An 18,182-nucleotide genomic window follows, 5' to 3' on the forward strand; every position below is an offset into this window, starting at 1 on the left:
TAAAGCCAAACTATGAGTTTAAAAGAAAAAAAAACTGAGTCAAGCAAAATAAAAATAAATTTCAAAAATAAAACTATAAGTTGCAAACAAATCATTTGTGTAATCATGTAAACTATAAGTATTTTTTCCTTTGTTTTAACAGGTTTTTGTTTGCAGTTCTTGTTTCTTCTTTCTCAATGATCAGACTTTTGCTCTCGCTGCAGTTTTTCCGTTTGCGCTCCCTCATTTTTTGTTTGAGATTTTGACACAAACATCCCAGGTGGGCGGGACTTTCTGGGGTGTGTCCCCATTGGCTACTCAGTTTTTGAGTGACAGCCCACTACACCACAGATCATACAGTGCAACTCATACAGCAAACTCCGGAGTCCACTCGGCCACGTTAGTGTCGGTGTCTCCTGGGGAGTTTCATGAACAGTGGCGGCCGGCCCATAGGGGCGCTAGGGGCGCCGCCCCACCTCTTCCCACATACAAAAAAAAATATTAAATAAAAAAAAATATATATTTCAAAAAAATATATATTTTATATTTTTTATTTTTAATGAACAAGGAAAAAATCATACATCTCATACATATCATACAATTGTTATCAGTAAAATGTATAATCTACAATAAAATCTTGTTTAAAATTGTGTTACGATGTCCAAAGTTACTGATAAGTCACATGTTTCCTGCCTGGCCTTGCCCTTGGCATTAGTTTATCATTATGGGGCGCTGCCCCCGAGCCAAACAGCAGCAACCAGCACGTTGCAAAAGTCTCAATAGTAAACTGTGCCGCCGAAACAAAATTTCAGCCAATCAGCACCGTCAAATATTTTGGTCACAAGAGCGCTCACGTTGCGTTGACGTGAGTTGTTTTTTAGATTCGTGAGGAACTGGGGTAGTATCTATAGTAACGCAGTGTAGGCGGAGCCGTGACGTCATCTTCAATGAGCTCCCCAGAAAAACAACACAGCCGTTAGCTCATAGAACTCAGAGCTCACAGCTCCTCATATCTGTTCAGAAACGAGACAAAAGTTAAACAAGTACAAACCACATACTGTCTGTGTCATGTCGAATACAGTCGCTGGTTTATTTATGTCTGTATAGGCCGTTGTTGTGAGTGTGGACGGTCGGAGCATTTACAACGTTAGCTTAGCCAAATCTCCATTAGAAAACACGCATTTTAAAAGGTTTTTCGCCTGCCGTCTGTCTGCAGACTTGTCAAAGCCTTAATTCATGGTTTTTACTATCCGGTATCAATATGTTGTTACTTTGGCATCATTTTAAAACGTGTATTACAATTAAATCACGGTCAAATATGTTCATCTTGTTGTAGTTGTAGCCCCCTTGACAGCGATTCTCTCTCAAGTTTAGACTGCGGTCAAGCCATCCTCCACTCGGAAAAACCTAGTGAAGCCAGCCCTCACGTGATATTGCAGTGCGCGAATATCCTATGCATTACGGTAGAGTAAAAAAAAATCCTCCCTCTGTGTTTAGATGAGAATAAAACAAAAGCTGTCCAGTATCAAAGACTCATTTCACTTCAGGGTGATATCAGGACATCCCATCTAGTCACTCAGAAAAAATCAGGACATTCTGATGTAGAGTTTCAAAATAAAAGACCTTTGGGGACAGGGATGATAGCTCATGTATGAGACTTCAAATGTCTTTTATTTTGAAACTGTACATCAGAATGTCCTGATTTTTTCTGAGTGACGACATGGGGTGTCCTGCTATCACCCTGGAGTGAGATGGATATATGATACTGGACAGTCTTTGTTTTATACTCATCCAAAAACAGGGATGATAGCTCATATATGAGACTTCAAAGGTATTTTATTTTGAAACTCTACATCAGAATGTCCTGATTTTTTCTGAGTGACGAGATGGGATGTCCTGCTATCACCCTGAAGTGAAATGAGTATTTGATACAGGACAGTTTTTGTTTATTCTCATCTAAACACAGAGGGATGATTTTTTTTTACTCTACCGTAATGCATAGGATATTCGCGCACCGCAATATCACGTGAGGGCTGGCTTGACTAGGTTTTCCCGAGTGGAGGCTGGCTTGACCGCAGTTAGTTTAGCATACTCAGCCCGACTCAGCCTGGTTGTTCCTGGCCCTAGAACCACGATTTTATGGGGCCATTACATCACCAGAAGTCCCAATTTAAGGGGTCATTTCTCCCCCCCAATTTTTTTTTACTCACTATATCAACAGCCCCACCAAAAATATTTTCCACCAGCCGCCACTGTTCATGAACATATCGGACTTCTCTTATGGCTTGCTGTGCATTATACTTTTGATGTGTAGTTCATACTTTATTCCAACTTTAAATATTTTAATACCTGAACACACTGCTGCTGTTAAATAATTTCCCAATTTGGGATTGATAAAGTGTCTGTCTGTCTATTTATTAGATTAAAAAAACACATCTATGTATTTTCAAGCTAAAGATGATACACAATATAAACTATACTATTATTTTTCAAAGACATGTTACATTTCAAAAGCATATATTTCTATGTTTTGGAAAAACAATTAAAGACTGCTTTAATTTAACAAATTCTACAATATAAAAGTGGCAGATTTGCTTTATTAAACAGACCAGACCTAGGCCGCATACCAACACAATTAGGAACATGCTCACATCGTTGGTCTGAAGAGCTGAAGCATTCATACACAATGGATAAAACCGGTGTTGTTTTATTCTATATCCTGTGAGAAAATGATATACATTTAGCATTAAAAATTCGACATACTATTCCCGAGGAAGATCTGAATAATCAACAGATTTGAACGGAATCTCTAACATTTGCATGTGGAATAAAGACAAAAGAGTGATTATACAAATTACATTTATTGAAATTTGAACCAGAAGATGAAGTCTCAAAGAATGTTTTAAATAAAAGGACATAAAACTAAAAGGTGGATAATAATCAAATCTATTAAATGTATATGTAAAGACATTTGGTCAAATGAAATGACACTGAGCAAGTGATAACAGTAACGCCCAGTGTGGATGAAGCTGGTGCAGGTCTTTCTTCATGCCCCCCTCCCCTGCTGTCCCCTCAGAGGAAGTGGGAAAACGGGATAAGACTCAGGACGCCACACTGTCTCAATGATCCACACTGTTAATATGAGAGGAAAATACATGTTTTAGGAAATGAAAAATATGAAGTTAACAAATAAAACACAGCTCAGGGACAGTCATGGACGGTAGGTTTTCCTACAAAGTTAACTCAGCCTCCATTGATTTTCATATCAAATTAGCGTGTTAATAAAATAAGCTATCATGGCTTATACTTGCATATCTAAACAGAATCATGAAAGCCTGTTAGTAGAGTCAGGCACCTGAGTCCGCTTGAGTGTGTGCGCCGGTGTCTGAACGCTCACTCACTGCTAGCTATGTAGCTAACGGTACGTCCACACAGCAGCTTAAAAAAAATCTTCCAACGCTTCTCGACTTTGAATGGGAGTGACGTCACTTTGCCTCGCTTTTCGCCGAACTGCATTGTGGGGAAGCGAAGATTTACAGGATTTTCAGGATTCAAAAGTTGAGCAATGTTCAACTTTTGAAGCTGAGCTGGAAGCGTCAGCCAATCAAATCCTGTTTTTGCAAATCTGACAGTACACGCGCTAGCCATAGTAGCCAATCAAACCCCGTGCATGCTGGGAGAGCCAGTTAATTTCCTCATATTCCAAACGAGAAATTAAGGTAGCAAATCACCCGGTTCTTTACGACCAGAACTATTTACCGGGATACAAACCGGAGGAACCAGGCATGGAGGGAGGTGGCAGAGACAGTGTGTGAAACTGGTAGGTTTTCGCCGGTTTGGGGAGTTTCTATATATATATATTGCTCGCATAAAATCCCCGGGGTTTTTTGCTTAGTTTGCTGGGGGCGGGAGATTCATGTGATTGGTTGTTGGTCGCGAAAAATCCCCAAGCTCTTAGACACGCCCAGCTCCAAGATTTTCAAGATTTTTTCAAAGCTGCTGTGTGGACTTGCATTGTTATGGATCTAAAGGTAGCAAAAGCTAACTTTCATAGCACAGCTTTACTTCTCACTTACCACAATAAAGAAACAGACCGTATAGTACAGCACAAACAACACAAATGATCAATACTTACATATATTTTCACTTGTAGTATTATAATAATTGAAATGCTGGTTCTTCTGGGGGTGTTCTATCACGCTCAGGCAGCCACCGCACCGCAGCTGCCTGCACTGTACAATCGCTGGAGGACTGGGCTGTCACTCAAAAACTGATTAGCCAATGGGGACGCACCCCTGAAAGTCCCGCCCACCTGGGAGGTTTGTGTCAGAATCTCAAACAAAAAATGAGGGAGCGCAAAAGAGAAGGCTGCAGCGAGAGCAAAAGTCTGATCATTGGGAAAGAAGAAACAAGAACTGCAAACAAAAACCTATGTTAAAACAAAGAAAAAGACTTATAGTTTACATGATTACACAAATTATTTGTTTGCAATTTCTAGTTTTATTTTTGAACTGTATTTTATTTTGCTTGACTCAGTTTTTTTTCTTCTTTTAAACTCATAGTTTTGCTTTATTCTGAGAAAGTGTTGCTTTATCTTTATGATACAAAACCAATCCCATAAGTGATGTGATGATGGCTGATTTGCAGGTGCACTAAACAAAAAATTACTAGGCAGTTATATAATTCAATTGAATGTGTATTTGTCACATGTTTAGGTAAGGTTTATGGAATATAAGAAAACGTCATAATGCTGAATGTTTAGGAAAAAATATCAATAGATAAGAAAAACCATTGAACCACAAGCAGAATACAACATTTTATATTTAAGCAATAGCTCACGACAGGCCGTATTATATGCTCATTATATCACAGCTAAGGGGCGTGGTTTGGCCCGACGCGAAGCGGAGGGTCGACAACCCCCTTAGCTGAAATAGGAACAATTGCATAATGAGTACCTTTACTTTGGTTCGTAAAGTACTTTTTGAATGCAGGTCTAATACATGTTACATAGTATTTTTATATGTAGCATTTTTAGTGTTCTTTTTCTAGCGCTAGCTTAGATTAAACAGTCTATGCTAATGTTGCTAGCATGCTAACGTCGCTAGCATGCATAATTACGATTAGCCATTTTTTAAACCGCATAGAGAGGCGAAGTCCCGCCCATCTACTTCCGACCCATGAGACCTTATTTCGGAAAAATTATGTATTGAAGTCAATGGGGAGAGAAAGATCATCTTTCGATCCCGTTTGAATTGTGCCACAAATTATTCATATGATGTTTGTCAATCTTAAAAAAGTCACAGTTTGTCGTAAAACTGTTGAAATATAAGACTGTGAAAAATACGCAACTAGAAAGACTACAAATCCCAGAATCCCGGTCCCGCATGCTGGCTCTTACGGAACCGACTAACTCCCCTTGTGTGTATGTATAGATCTCAACATGGCCAGAGTAGTGATTTTAATACTTTTCGCCTCATTCTGAAAGAAAGAAGTGAAATGTGCTAACGTGACGGCCGTCTTGGTGTGTGGTGAGAGACGGGAGATGTAGTTCATTGAGCGGTTTCACACAAAAAAAAGTTTTACTTCACAGTTTTATTTTTTTGATTTGCAAAATTATCTTTTAAATTGACAAACATCATATGTGTAATTTGTGGCACAATTCAAACGGGATCGAAAGATAATCTTTCTCTCTCCATTGACTTCAATACATACTTTTTCCGAAATAAGTAGTGATGTGTCGGTCGCGAACGAGCCGATTCTTTTGAATGGCTCTTTGGTACGAACGCGGGGAACCGAGTCGTGCTTGGTGAGAGCCGTTCTTTTTATCGCTCAATCGTTGGTCCGCACTCACTGCCTGCCAAAATCCACTCGCCGTTTAAAAAGCTTGATTTTGTTCCCCAAACGTATCCTGTGAAGACCCGCCCCTACTCTGATTGCTAGGTTTCAGTGAGATGGGGTGGGTCCTGGTCTTAACGGAATACGCGCGAGAGAGAATTCATAACAAGTGGTACAGGACAGGTAGACGACGTGTTTTTCGGATGGAAAATGAGCCAAACACGAAAATGCAGCAGCATTTGGATGCACTTCAACCAAAACCCAGGCAGTGATAAAGCGCACCATTTGTAAAGGCAACATATCCTTTAAAGCAGGGTCAACAAATAATCTCCATCGCCACTTAAAAACACAGTAGGCCTATCTAATATTAAGAGTTGCTTGAATTTCATTTAAGGCAAGGCAACTTTATTGACTTAACACATACAGAGGGTAAATTCAAAGTAGTAGGCCTACATTCACTGACATGAATGACATGGATATGGCGCCACCTTGTGTCATGTTTATAATGCAGATTATTGACATTAGGTCTGGCAATATACAGTCAATCATTATCCTGGTGATTATTTCGCAGATAAACTTAGAAACCAGGCCCTCTTTAAAAAAACGGCTCTTTTGAAAGGAACGGAGCCATAAGATCCGGCTCCCTTCAAAGAGCCATAATTCCCATCACTAGAAATAAGATCCCATGGAAGTCCCCCGGAAAGGGAGGGACTTCGCCTCTCTATAGCACTGATACTAAGGGTGTAAAGGTTCACAGAGTTCATGTTTCGGTACGTAGCTCGGGTTGGGGGTCACGGTTCGGTACGGGTTCTGTGAGACAAGAAAAAGCAACAAAAAGTCCCAAATGCATAATTCCGGGTTTGTTGTTATTTATTTTTGAATAGTAGAGCAAGTTTCAGTATAAAAATAAGGGACTCTAACATTTTGAATAATTAACAGTATTACACAGTTAAAAACAAACCACAAACAGTACCACACACACTCAGATGCCCAGATTATCTATAATGGCTAATGTCAAACAAAAAGGTTTCAAAGCTGTAAAAACTAAAAAGAATGTCTTGAAAATATTACAAAATAAATAATAAGAAAAGTGTTTCAAGGCGCATAGCCGTTGAAATATTCCAATAGCTTTGGTTATTTATTTTGGTCTCTCGGGTTTCATTGCTATTGGCTTCTTAAAAACAGTGGGAATAAGCTGTTGAACTGCTGTTGTCTTTTGCCGGGCTCCGGTGATTGGCAAATCTGGCAGATGCCTTCTGATAAGATTTAGCATGTTTGGCGTGTGTTACCATTAACATGCCGCACCACTGTCGAACAACGCCGACACACTGTCCTCGTCCGATCCACCACTCACACTCCATCGTTATTGTAGTCCAAAGGGAACCCGAAACGTTCCCACACAGCTGATTAAAAATAAGCAGGTGGTTTTAGCTCCTGTGTGTTATCTGAAATCACCATACTAACTTTTCTTCTTCTTGTATTTTGTTCGTTTTGTTGTGTTTTCTTCTTGTTCTTCATTTATGGTTTAAGGGCGGCTGGCAAACAGCTTTTAGGCTAAATACCGCCCCCTGGATTCTGCCCTGAGTGACAGACTTTTTTCCCACTCATAAAAGAAAGAAATTGCGCTGAGCTTCATTTCAATCAGGAGAGACTTCATTTTGTTCAAAGAACATTTATTGACACATACCATATAATAAATGTTAAGTCTTTGTCGATTAGACCCCGATCCTGATATCGTATATCTAAAGGGGGGATGAGCCGTGAGCATAACCCCCAAAAAGGAGGAAAGTGGATGAAAGATTAAGATCGGACTACGTGACGAAGGATTTTACCTTACCAGGTGGCATGGATTCTGCTGAGACATGATTGAGGATTCAGACCGAGATTTATGCAGTGAGGCAGAAATGTATATAAATGATATAGATAAGGAGCCTGACTGCGGCCGGGTATGAACAAGGAAAAGAGAAACCCCAACAAACGAATGATGAATGATGCGATGCAATTAATCATTACGATAATATCCGTGAATGATATGATAGAGCTGCGCTGAATATGGGCATGTACTTACCTTACATGATGCGACGAGTCTAAACCGGGAAGCAAGCAAGGGTTAGACAGGAATGTGCGGGGAGAGAGAAGGAAAATACGATAGGGTGAGCGGAGAGAGAAGGAAAATAGAATGGTGTGAGCTGCGTTCCCTGTGATACTGACTATTGCATGGAGCAAGACTTCTGATCGCTCAGGCAGTCTGCTGGCTATTGCAATACTTCTGATGGCTCAGGCAGTCTGCTGGCTATTGCAATACTTCTGATCTGATACTGCCATGTGTTTAATGCTTGTATGCTGCTCATGCTCTTTCTGCATATGCATAGGCTATCATGTATTTGTTTTTGCTATGTATATAAATGTCAGGTTCTTAAATGTTGTATGTGAGGGACTACGGATGGAAATTAGCTCAAAGCTCAAATCTGGCATGTTTACGTCTTAAAGCATTATTTGTTTTAAATGTTCATCATGTTATGCATGTCCCTCTTCAAATAAACGATTAAATGAAAGGAAATGATAGCTCAGGCAGTCTGCTGGCTATTGCAAGACTTCTGATGGCTCAGGCAGTCTGCTGACTATTGCATAGAGCAGGACTTCTGATCGCTCAGGCAGTCTGCTGGGATAAGTGAGAGAGGCATAGCATGTGGTAAACCATTATCTGAGAAGGATGTGATACGCCACCACCAGTTATATGCATAGCTTACCGTAGGAGTTTAAGAGTTTTTGATTAGCCAGTACGGTGCGGATATCAGGTCGGATAGGGCATGCGTGTGGTTACACGCATAAGGGCAGAATAAGCAATCATTATAAAACAGAGAATGTACAGGACAGGGATACAATTAGATTAAACCGTTCTGGAGAAGTGCTGATTAATGAATAATGTAATGCAATGAAGGTATTCTGCAGATGATTAAAACGTGAGCTGAGTAAGTGACTCATTGCTGTAAGAGACATACGCTGCAAGACTACATTGAGCATGAGTTGTTTATATTGCATCCATTCCTTATGCTTGACGGAAAAGTGTGCACTGAGACATTAGCTGAGGTCTGCTATTGAAGTACCAGATAGAGGGGATCGTATGATCATAAAAGCAAGCACGGTTTGCACCACCACCAGTTATATGCATGAAAGTATGAAGGAGAACCTGTGCAGTCTTTCTTTCTTTTATATTTATTCATTTTTTTAAATGTATAATTATTTTATCCGGACTGCCCCAAACCATAAAGGGGTGCCGAGATACGAATCTGATGAGACACGGAGACCATCGTGCCTAAACGTGCTGTGAACACGGATCAACGTCACTTATCTGCTGGTTGAATTTCCCGGGAGGGATTGAATGCGTCAACATCAATAGATAAGAAAAACCATTGAACCACAAGCAGAATACAACATTTTATATTGAAGAATAATAGAACCACATTGTGTTTTATTTGCATAGCAAACAAACTGTTAGTATTTCAATTAAATCTGTCCACCTAATCCCGGTGAACTTGAAAATTGCTCACATGAGCTTGTTTTAATCAGTGATGGAGGAAGTATTCTTTCATATCACACATGAACAAAAGCTTTAAACTGGTTGTCCTAATATAATATAACACAAGACTAATGCAGGCCAATACATGAGTTGATTTTGGGCTGCACGACAGACACTAACTAGACAAGAAAGTAATTTACATATTTCTCTTTTTTGCAAGGTTTAAAAAAGAAAAAAACAGAAATCAGTAATAATGCTGATAGTTCATTAAAAAGCATGTAGTGCAACACAAAAGTTACATCTTTGGACATTTAATGAAGTGATACAGGTCTGAGTTGTAGCTTGGGAGCGTGGTGATTTTAAATAAATAGCCGGTTAACCTAGTGCAATGTACCAAAATAAACAAATGTTTAATATTGGCTGGAAGTACTCACACGTCCATGTCATGTCACCTGAAACAGGGCCGGGGTAAGAGGCAGGATGCAGAGGATGGACGCTTCAGGAAAGACCAGCTGCAGCAGGCGGGAGACCTCCACCCCCTGGGGTCCAAAGAGAGTTCTTCGGTCTCTTTGTCAAATGAATTCAAATGTGACCTCAGTCTCTTTAATGAACCAAAAGATCATTTATCTCTTACCAAGTTAGCTTTCTTTTATCCAACAACAATAGCTAACAACATTGGTGGAGTGTAACTAAATATATAGACTTAAATGATGATGTACAATATTGAGATACTTGAACATAGTATCTTAATTGTATGGTACTTAGTGGTGTAAAGTAACTATGAATATCAAGCTGTATATTGTGCAATTATTATTTTTTGGGGGGAAATTCCATATATTTATAAAAAGAAATGGTCAAGAACTAAGCCAACAATGTATTAATGAATTGAATGCTTATGGCACAATCTAGACAGAAAACTAAAACATTTGTTAAGACCTTGAAGTTATTAAATTAATATAGTAACACAAACTCTGGCTTTATCATGCAATAATGTGTTTAATATATTTGTTGTGGTAAAGATTATCTGCATTTGTAGAATATAACTTATTCTTGTATTTTTATAATAACAGGGTTTAATGAATGTGGATATATTTTTAACCTAACAACCTTATCTGACAGAAAAATATATATCCTAGCCTTGATGATACACAAAGATATCCCTTAACGTTTGAATTCACACACAGGAACCAAACAGCATTAAAATCCCCCCATAATTAACTGGAAGTCACATTATACATTTGTTGTTCTTTTTTTACTCAACAGACTATGAAAAAGACAAGTACATATAAGTGAGACATAGAAAAGCTGCATTCTGCTATTTGTCTTAAATCTTGTTAAACCTCAACTGTACTCTGAGCTACAGGCACAGAGCTGGAGTTTGACAAACGGCGGAAGGTCCGACGAGCTCGCAGGATCAGCTGTCTGAGCTGAGCAAGAATATTTTCATCTCCATGGAGGTACACCAGAGGGTTGAGAGCACTGTTCAGACACACAAGGCCACGACTTATCTGATGAGCCATGTAGACTCCATTGGACCACTCACGGCACAGCTTTTGATTTAACAAAACTCTTGACCAGAGGTTGAGGTTCTTCAAAACATGATAGGGGATGTAACAAACAGAGAAAAGAAGAATCAAGATGAACAACAACCTTAAACTTCTCTGTTTCAGTACCTTGTCAGTGTTGTTTGTGCGACAGAGCACAACAATCACATGTCCATAGCAGCCCAGAGCGATCAGGAATGGGATACAAAACCCAGTGAGAGTCCATCCAAGGCTGTACTTCAGGTAATCCTCGACGTAGATCCCACTAGTGGTATCATAACATTTTCCAGTCTCGTTTCCAAATGTTTTGCTGAAGAAAATGTCTGGAAGACTTTGAATGCTCACCAACAGCCAAACCAAGACTGAGATCCCAAGAGAGTGGAGGATAGTTATTCTTCCCATAACTCTCACTGGATGGACAATAGCCAGGTACCTGTACACACTTATACAAGTGAGGAACCCAATGCTGCCATACAAATTCAGGTTGAAGCAGAATCTTGTTATTTTGCACAACACATCTCCAAAGATCCACTTACTGCCCATCAAGTAGTACACCACCAAAAAAGGAAGTGTGAGCAGGTACAAAATATCAGCAAGTCCGAGGTTGAAAACAAACACATTGATGATCTTTAGTTTCTTCCAGTTGTTCAGCAGAGACTTTAATCCCCATCCATTAGCTACCAGACCAACGATGAAGACTAAGATGTAAACGGGTGGCAGAAATGTTTGTTCAAATTCAAAGCTGACATGAGGACATGATTTGTTCAGCATTCTGTCTCTTAAAGCAGCAAATACTGTAAAGCAAGTATGCTACTAATACTGAGGATGATTCAAATAACTGACTATTTTTATTTCAATGTTGCTTCCTGTGAGTTTTTTTAGAATCATGATTAAATGGAAAATCTTGCCGATCAAATGATAAAACCATACAGGATGCATGAAATGATATGTCCGCCCTATCGTGACTTCGTTTGTTATCTTGCACCATCACCGACACAGTTACCAATGCTTAAGGATATGTTCAAGCCTTCTAAACTGATGGCATTACTATCAGCATCAGCTAGTTTGTGTTTAATAAGCAAATGTTTGCATGCTCACACTAAGATGTGTTAACATTTAACCCCAAGCATAGCTCTGCCCGAGTACAGCCTACAGAGATGCCACAGTTGGCCTGAATGTTATTTTTTTCTTGTTTGTAATCCCCATCTTTTAATTAGTTATACAATTCCGGTTTGCCTCCACCCATTAATCAACATAATTACTATTTTCACAGTGTAACACTAAAGTTGGTGGATTTTTTCCACAACTAGCCTAACATAGTTGTTAAAATATCTAATGTTAAAGTCACATTGTGCTAACATTAGTTATACGTACAGGACCAATGTTGACACTTAAATGTTCCTTTGTTCTTTTTAAGGTTTTCCAGTGCACCACTTTGTGCAGTTGATGCAGGCGTGTTGCAACAGGGGAAGCTTTACAACTTGCATCCTGTTTATTTTTACACATTCACACTTCCCTTATTAATTCAGAGAGCATGCATCACAAATTAGCATCCCCACCAAAACACAATATGTAGTCCTGTTTTCTTTGCCATCATTTTTTAATTAATATGAATTTTCAGAGCTTTTTTTGTCACGATCTGTCTGTGTTGTGTTTTTTATTGTTTAGATCTGTCTTTGGTTTCCTATCTGTGTGTGTTCCCTCCTACCTGTTTTCTTGATTGTGTTCACCTGGTGCCCCTATGTTTTCTCCTCCCTCCTCACCTGTCTCTTGTTTCCTTGATTAGTCCTGTGTGTATTTAAGTTCTGTTTTTTCTGTCTGTCATTGTTGGTTCGTCGTTTGTCTGTGACTGTGTTCACCGGGGAGTGTTCTGATTGTCCATGTTCCATATCCTTGAAATAAAGGTATTTTCATTTTTTTCTGCATTTGGGTCCTGCCTGCTTCGCTCACCCGTAACATTTTTAAGCATTTGCACAGAAAGATGACAACCACAGAGACCATGACAAGGTTCAATACAAGTTTTAATAGTAGAAGATGATGCAATACACTTTTATATGCACATCAGACAATTTACATCAAGGGAACTTGACTATGGGTGCTGGAAGGTCTCAACGCAGCTTTGCGAGCTCGCTGTAGTAGTCATATGAGCTGAGCAGGAATATTTTAATCTCCATGGAGGTAAACTAGAGGGTTGAGAAGACTGTTCAGACACACAAGGCCACGACTAATCCGATGAGCAATGGACTACTCATGGCACAGCCTTTGATTTAACAAAACTCTTGACCAGAGGCTGAGGTTCGTCAATATCTGATAGGGGATGTAACAAACAGAGTAAAGCAGAATCAAGATGAACAACAACTTCAAGCATCTCTGTTTCAGTACCTTTTCAGTGGTGTTTGTGCGACAGAGCACAACAATCACATGTCCATAGCAGCCCAGAGCGATCAGGAATGGGATACAAAACCCAGTGAGAGTCCAAAGGCTGTATTTCAGGTAATCCTCGACGTAGATCTGACCGGTGGTATCATAACATTGTTTCCAAACGTTTTGCTGAAGAACATGTCTGGAACAATTTGACTGCTCACCAACAGCCAAACCAAGACTGATATTCCAACAGAGTGGAGGAAAGTTCTTTCTCACACAGGCTCCGCCGTCTACTGGACTCTATGGGTACTACTCTCATCAATGATGCGCGAGCGTTCACACACGTATAAATGTAGCCAGCCAATCAGGGAGAGCTTACCTGAATGCGCGCGCAGGCGCACAGTACATAAGGCAGCTACACTTCCTGACTGTCATCCTTTTCTCTTCAGCGAGTGGGACAACACCTGAGAAAAGCATTCGAAACAAGTAAAGAGTATCTTACCTCCATGGCCGAGGTGACGCCACCAACGTTCGCCATCCCAGTCGTGTGGGTTATGGCTGTGTTTGCTGAGGAGGAAGAAGATAACTTCGCCTCATCGGTGTCTGACACTTCCGGGTCCGGAATCCGCGGAAGTCCACCGCACATGCCAGGCCAGGTCTTGTCGGACTACCGCTCCCCCCACCACTGCCGCCGAAGCCGATAAGCCGGTTACGGTTCGGTCTTCCCGGCACAACCGGCTTTCGTCTCGCCCCCGTTGCCAGATATATGGCAGTGTGTGGAGGCGTCGTGGCAACAGCAACTGAAAGCGAGAGCTCCGGTGGTAGGAAAGGTAGGTATTCTGAGGGTGCGGGGCCGTACGGGGACAACATATCCCGGCGTTCCCCCCCCCCTGATGAGAGCCTGGCAACACATCTGCTCCCACAGGCCGCAGGCTGGGCGGAGAACCTCTGCCCCGCTAAACACACCCCGCCAGGTATAATAGCTCCGATTAATGCATTTCACCGTTAATGTGAAACACAGCATTAATACGAAGGTGAGCAGCCCCGCGAGTGGCCGCGGTGCGTTCAAGGACCTCCGCGGAGACTCTCCCCTTTTCATGAGCTGCGGCTCCACAGCTGCTTCCTAGGAGCTGTGTACTGACAGAATGGATGGACAGGACGCTGGGACTGGGTTACTCACTCCAGTTCTGCAGTGACCCTCCTCCATTCAGGGCTGTAAGAGAGGCAAATCTATCATCCCAGGAGCAGAGGTTTCCTTTCAACAGAAATTCTGGCCCTGTTGCAAAAACGGTGGGTTACGTATTGTAACCCTAGTTCTATAGGCACGGGCGGAGCACTCTATTGGACTCTATGCTCTCAGAAAGAGAGAGAGACAAAATAGATACATTCCGGGACTGGAGAACAGGGGAGCCGGCCTCATATCAAGAGGCAGGCCCCTGCCAGACGAATGGTGGTTCTCCCTGGTTCGGCAGGACAATCCACCCTTGGGGGTGGACACGTTTGCACATGAGCCATGGCCAAGATAGCTGCTCTACGCCTTTCCACCGCAGGTGCAATAGGGGCGTTACCCACTCTGGGCCAACCAGTCACAAGGACTTTGACTTGGTTAATTGGTGCTATAGGTTACATAGGTTATAGGTTATAGGTTACAGTTCAAGGAGAAAACTCAGAAAAGGACAATGACTAGAATGTGGCAGATTGACACAGATTGAGAAAAGACCAGGGTTCATACACTTTTTCACCAATGATTTTCAATGACTTCTCCATGATCTTTACCTAATTTTCCATGACCGAAAAAATTACTCTTTCTCAGCGGTACCACTGAAAATGGTTTATTTTAACATGGAACAGGAAAATAAGCTCTGCAAGCATATGAAACATGTTGTGCCTATCTAAAACAAATCAAATAGTAGGCTTACTAGCTTCTACACGCTAAAGCAACTGTAGTCAGGGATACAAACTCATCAGGTATGAAAAAGGTGACAAGGATCCGAGCTCCCGACCCCCCCACCCCACGGAATATCGGCTTTAAAATGAGGAATAACAGAGGATTTTAGCAATCAGAACAACTAAAGCAGCAGTGTTAATAATAACAGAAATGCCAAAGAGTCACATCTAATAGAAATATATAAAAGCATGTATTTTAATTGTGTTGACATACTTTTGACTTTACTTAAGTATTTCAATGTTTTGCTATACTTTGTACTTCTACTCCACTACATGCAGGCTATTTAATACCTTCAGTTGCTTTACAGATGTGGATGAATGATGTGAAATATAAACAAGTGTTAAATCAGACTTTAGTTACACCTGGAGTAAATTCACAAGCTACCCTGCAGTATACAAAGTCATTCAAACTAGCTGCACCTTTACCAGCTTTGAGAACACTTTAATGATCAATCATTATAAAACATATCATATATAGCCTATTATTCTGAAATGGACCAATCTGCACAATGACTACTTTTACTGTCGCTACTTTAACTATATTTTGATGATAATACTTTTTTACTTTTACTTGAGGAACATTTTGAATGCAGGACTTTTACTGTAACAGAGTATTCCTACACTCTGGTACTTCTACTTTCACTCAAGTACAAGATCTGAGTACTTCTACTTTTACTCAAGTACAAGATCTGAGTACTTCTACTTTTACTAAAGTACAAGATCTGTGTACTTCTACTTTTACTCCAGTACAAGCTCTGAGTACTTCTACTTTTACTAAAGTACAAGACCTGTGTACTTCTACTTTTACTCCAGTACAAGATCTGAGTACTTCTACTTTTACTAAAGTACAAGACCTGTGTACTTCTACTTTTACTCCAGTACAAGATCTGAGTACTTCTACTTTTACTAAAGTACAAGCTCTGAGTACTTCTACTTTTACTAAAGTACAAGACCTGTGTACTTCTACTTTTACTCCAGTACAAGATCTGAGTACTTCTACTTTTACTCAAGTACAAGATCTGAGTACTTCTACTTTTACTCAAGTACAAGATCTGAGTACTTCTACTTTTTTTCTAGTACAATATACATTACTTATACAACCTCTGTTTATAGCCTATGAAAAAAACTATTAGAAAACGAAGGCTAAAGCTAACGTTAGCAGATAGTGACAATGTATGCTAGTTAGCTAGCTCAATGATTCCTTAATATTGCGACAGAAAAACGTTTCAGTTCACATCACGCTCTGCTGCTCCGACAGGAGCTCTTCTCTGAACACCTGAACGGCCCACTCTAACAGCTGTTTACCAGCGGTCCAGTCTGTGCCACAGTGACTCCGGACCGTAGTTACTGTTAACGAACGCAACGTAGGTAATGTAGCTACTGTAGTTAGACTCTCATCGCAGAGCAGCAGAGTTCAGCCGACAGGCAGGAAGACTCGAGCAAACAGCTTGCGCTTCATATATAAAAAAATAACACCATGCGCATCATGATGGCACATAACAGCTCGCGACCGCAGATTATTTCGGCGATTAGATCAAATGTAAATTATATTTCACGCAACTTTAGTTACATTTCCATTACTTTTCCAAAACTTGGTAAAAAAAAAATTGTTTTCCATAACTTTCCAAGGCCTGGAATTTGACTTTTCCTGGTTTTCAATGACTGTACGAACCCTGAAAGACATACTGTTTGGCCAAAGACTGATCATAAACACAATCCCTGCTGAAAAAACTAGCTTAGACCAACAAGCCAGTCGATATTAGGCTTAATTAGTTTGCTGGTTTAGAGGGGTTTTGGAAACTTTAGCTGGTTAGGATAGCTGGTTTGGTCACAGTGGTCTAGCTGGTCCCCATTAGCTGGTCGGGATAGCTGGTTTAGCTGGTAAAAGCTGGTGGTCACATTGTTCTAGCTGGTCACCATTTCCTGGTCAGACTGGTATGATCTTGAGTAGAACTTTAGCTGGGATCACTTGATGGTTAAGCTGGTCATAATATGATGATGAAACACTCTCACCCAATTGCAGTAGCTCAATGAACATCTATCATTTCAGATCAGAGCACCGGCCTTACCAGAAAAGTACCAGAATGTATAGAATGTATGTATTGTCTGTAAATAAATACTCATTCATCGAATGATTAGAAGCAGGACAATAATGTATAACACACAATGAACATTAACAGACATATGAAAACATTTACAAAACACCCATTACTTCATATTTTTAAGCAATTTCCTTCAACTGTTTCTTTCCGCTTTTCACAAGGTCCTGTCTTTTTTGTGAAATGTAGTAACCGTCCAACTTCCCCCTCTCGGTCTTCTCCACGCTTTATGATTACATTTCTAGTGAGAAGTGTATATTTTACTTTCAGAATCTACCTCCAGTGGATGTGTAGGATCTACACAGTATGATAGATATATTACTTTACACCCGGAAGTATGTATTGTCATTCTTATTGTCGATAAATTGAGGGATATACGCTATATTTTATTAACACCAGTATGTACTTTATACATCCACCTCGAGTGTTTGTCACCGGAAATAATTGTATTTTAAAGTTCAACCGCATATTATATATAGACTATATCAGCGCCACACCTGCGTAACACATGGTGCCTCTTGTCTGAAACATTTTTTAAGCGATTTGTAATCTATTCTTGTCGACTTGCAGCCTAAATACAAAGATAACTCCACTCTCCTACCACTGCTTACCTCAAATGAGCCTTGGTAGAACTAGTGTCCGAGACATGGGGTCCAGAACTGACTGAAGACATGTGGAACATAGTACAGGCATGGTTCGATGTGCAGGAAACTGGAACTTTGAACAGGTGTTCTCATCTTTTCTGCCTGAAGATTCACAAGTTCTTGATCAGGTGTTTGATGTGGGCTGGCATGATCCTTTCTGCAGCGATGAATAAAGAAAACAAAGAACACATTATTAATAATAGTAATGATGGTAACAACAATAATATTAGTATAACTATTTATATAGCAC

The 18,182-nt window shown here is 40.3% G+C and overlaps 1 protein-coding gene and 1 long non-coding RNA gene across 2 annotated transcripts; both read right to left on the reverse strand.

Annotated features, from left to right (window-relative positions):
* Nucleotides 1–1,950: 1,950 nt before the first annotated feature.
* Nucleotides 1,951–18,084, reverse strand: LOC307035934. The gene is made up of 3 exons (XR_013807242.1): nucleotides 17,900–18,084; nucleotides 4,115–9,873; nucleotides 1,951–3,111 (listed from the first exon to the last, which is right to left on the reverse strand). It is a non-coding gene; the product is annotated as an uncharacterized lncRNA (long non-coding RNA).
* Nucleotides 10,311–13,409, reverse strand: LOC307035933 (P2Y purinoceptor 1-like). Its single transcript, XM_079675802.1, has one exon. It carries the CDS (start codon nucleotides 11,647–11,649, stop codon nucleotides 10,669–10,671), a length of 981 nt encoding a protein of 326 aa, XP_079531928.1. The 5' UTR covers nucleotides 11,650–13,409; the 3' UTR covers nucleotides 10,311–10,668.
* Nucleotides 18,085–18,182: the final 98 nt, after the last annotated feature.

The sequence above is a fragment of the Notothenia rossii genome, assembly GCF_949606895.1.
Source record: "Notothenia rossii genome assembly, chromosome: 4".
Taxonomy (NCBI): Eukaryota; Metazoa; Chordata; class Actinopteri; order Perciformes; family Nototheniidae; genus Notothenia; species Notothenia rossii.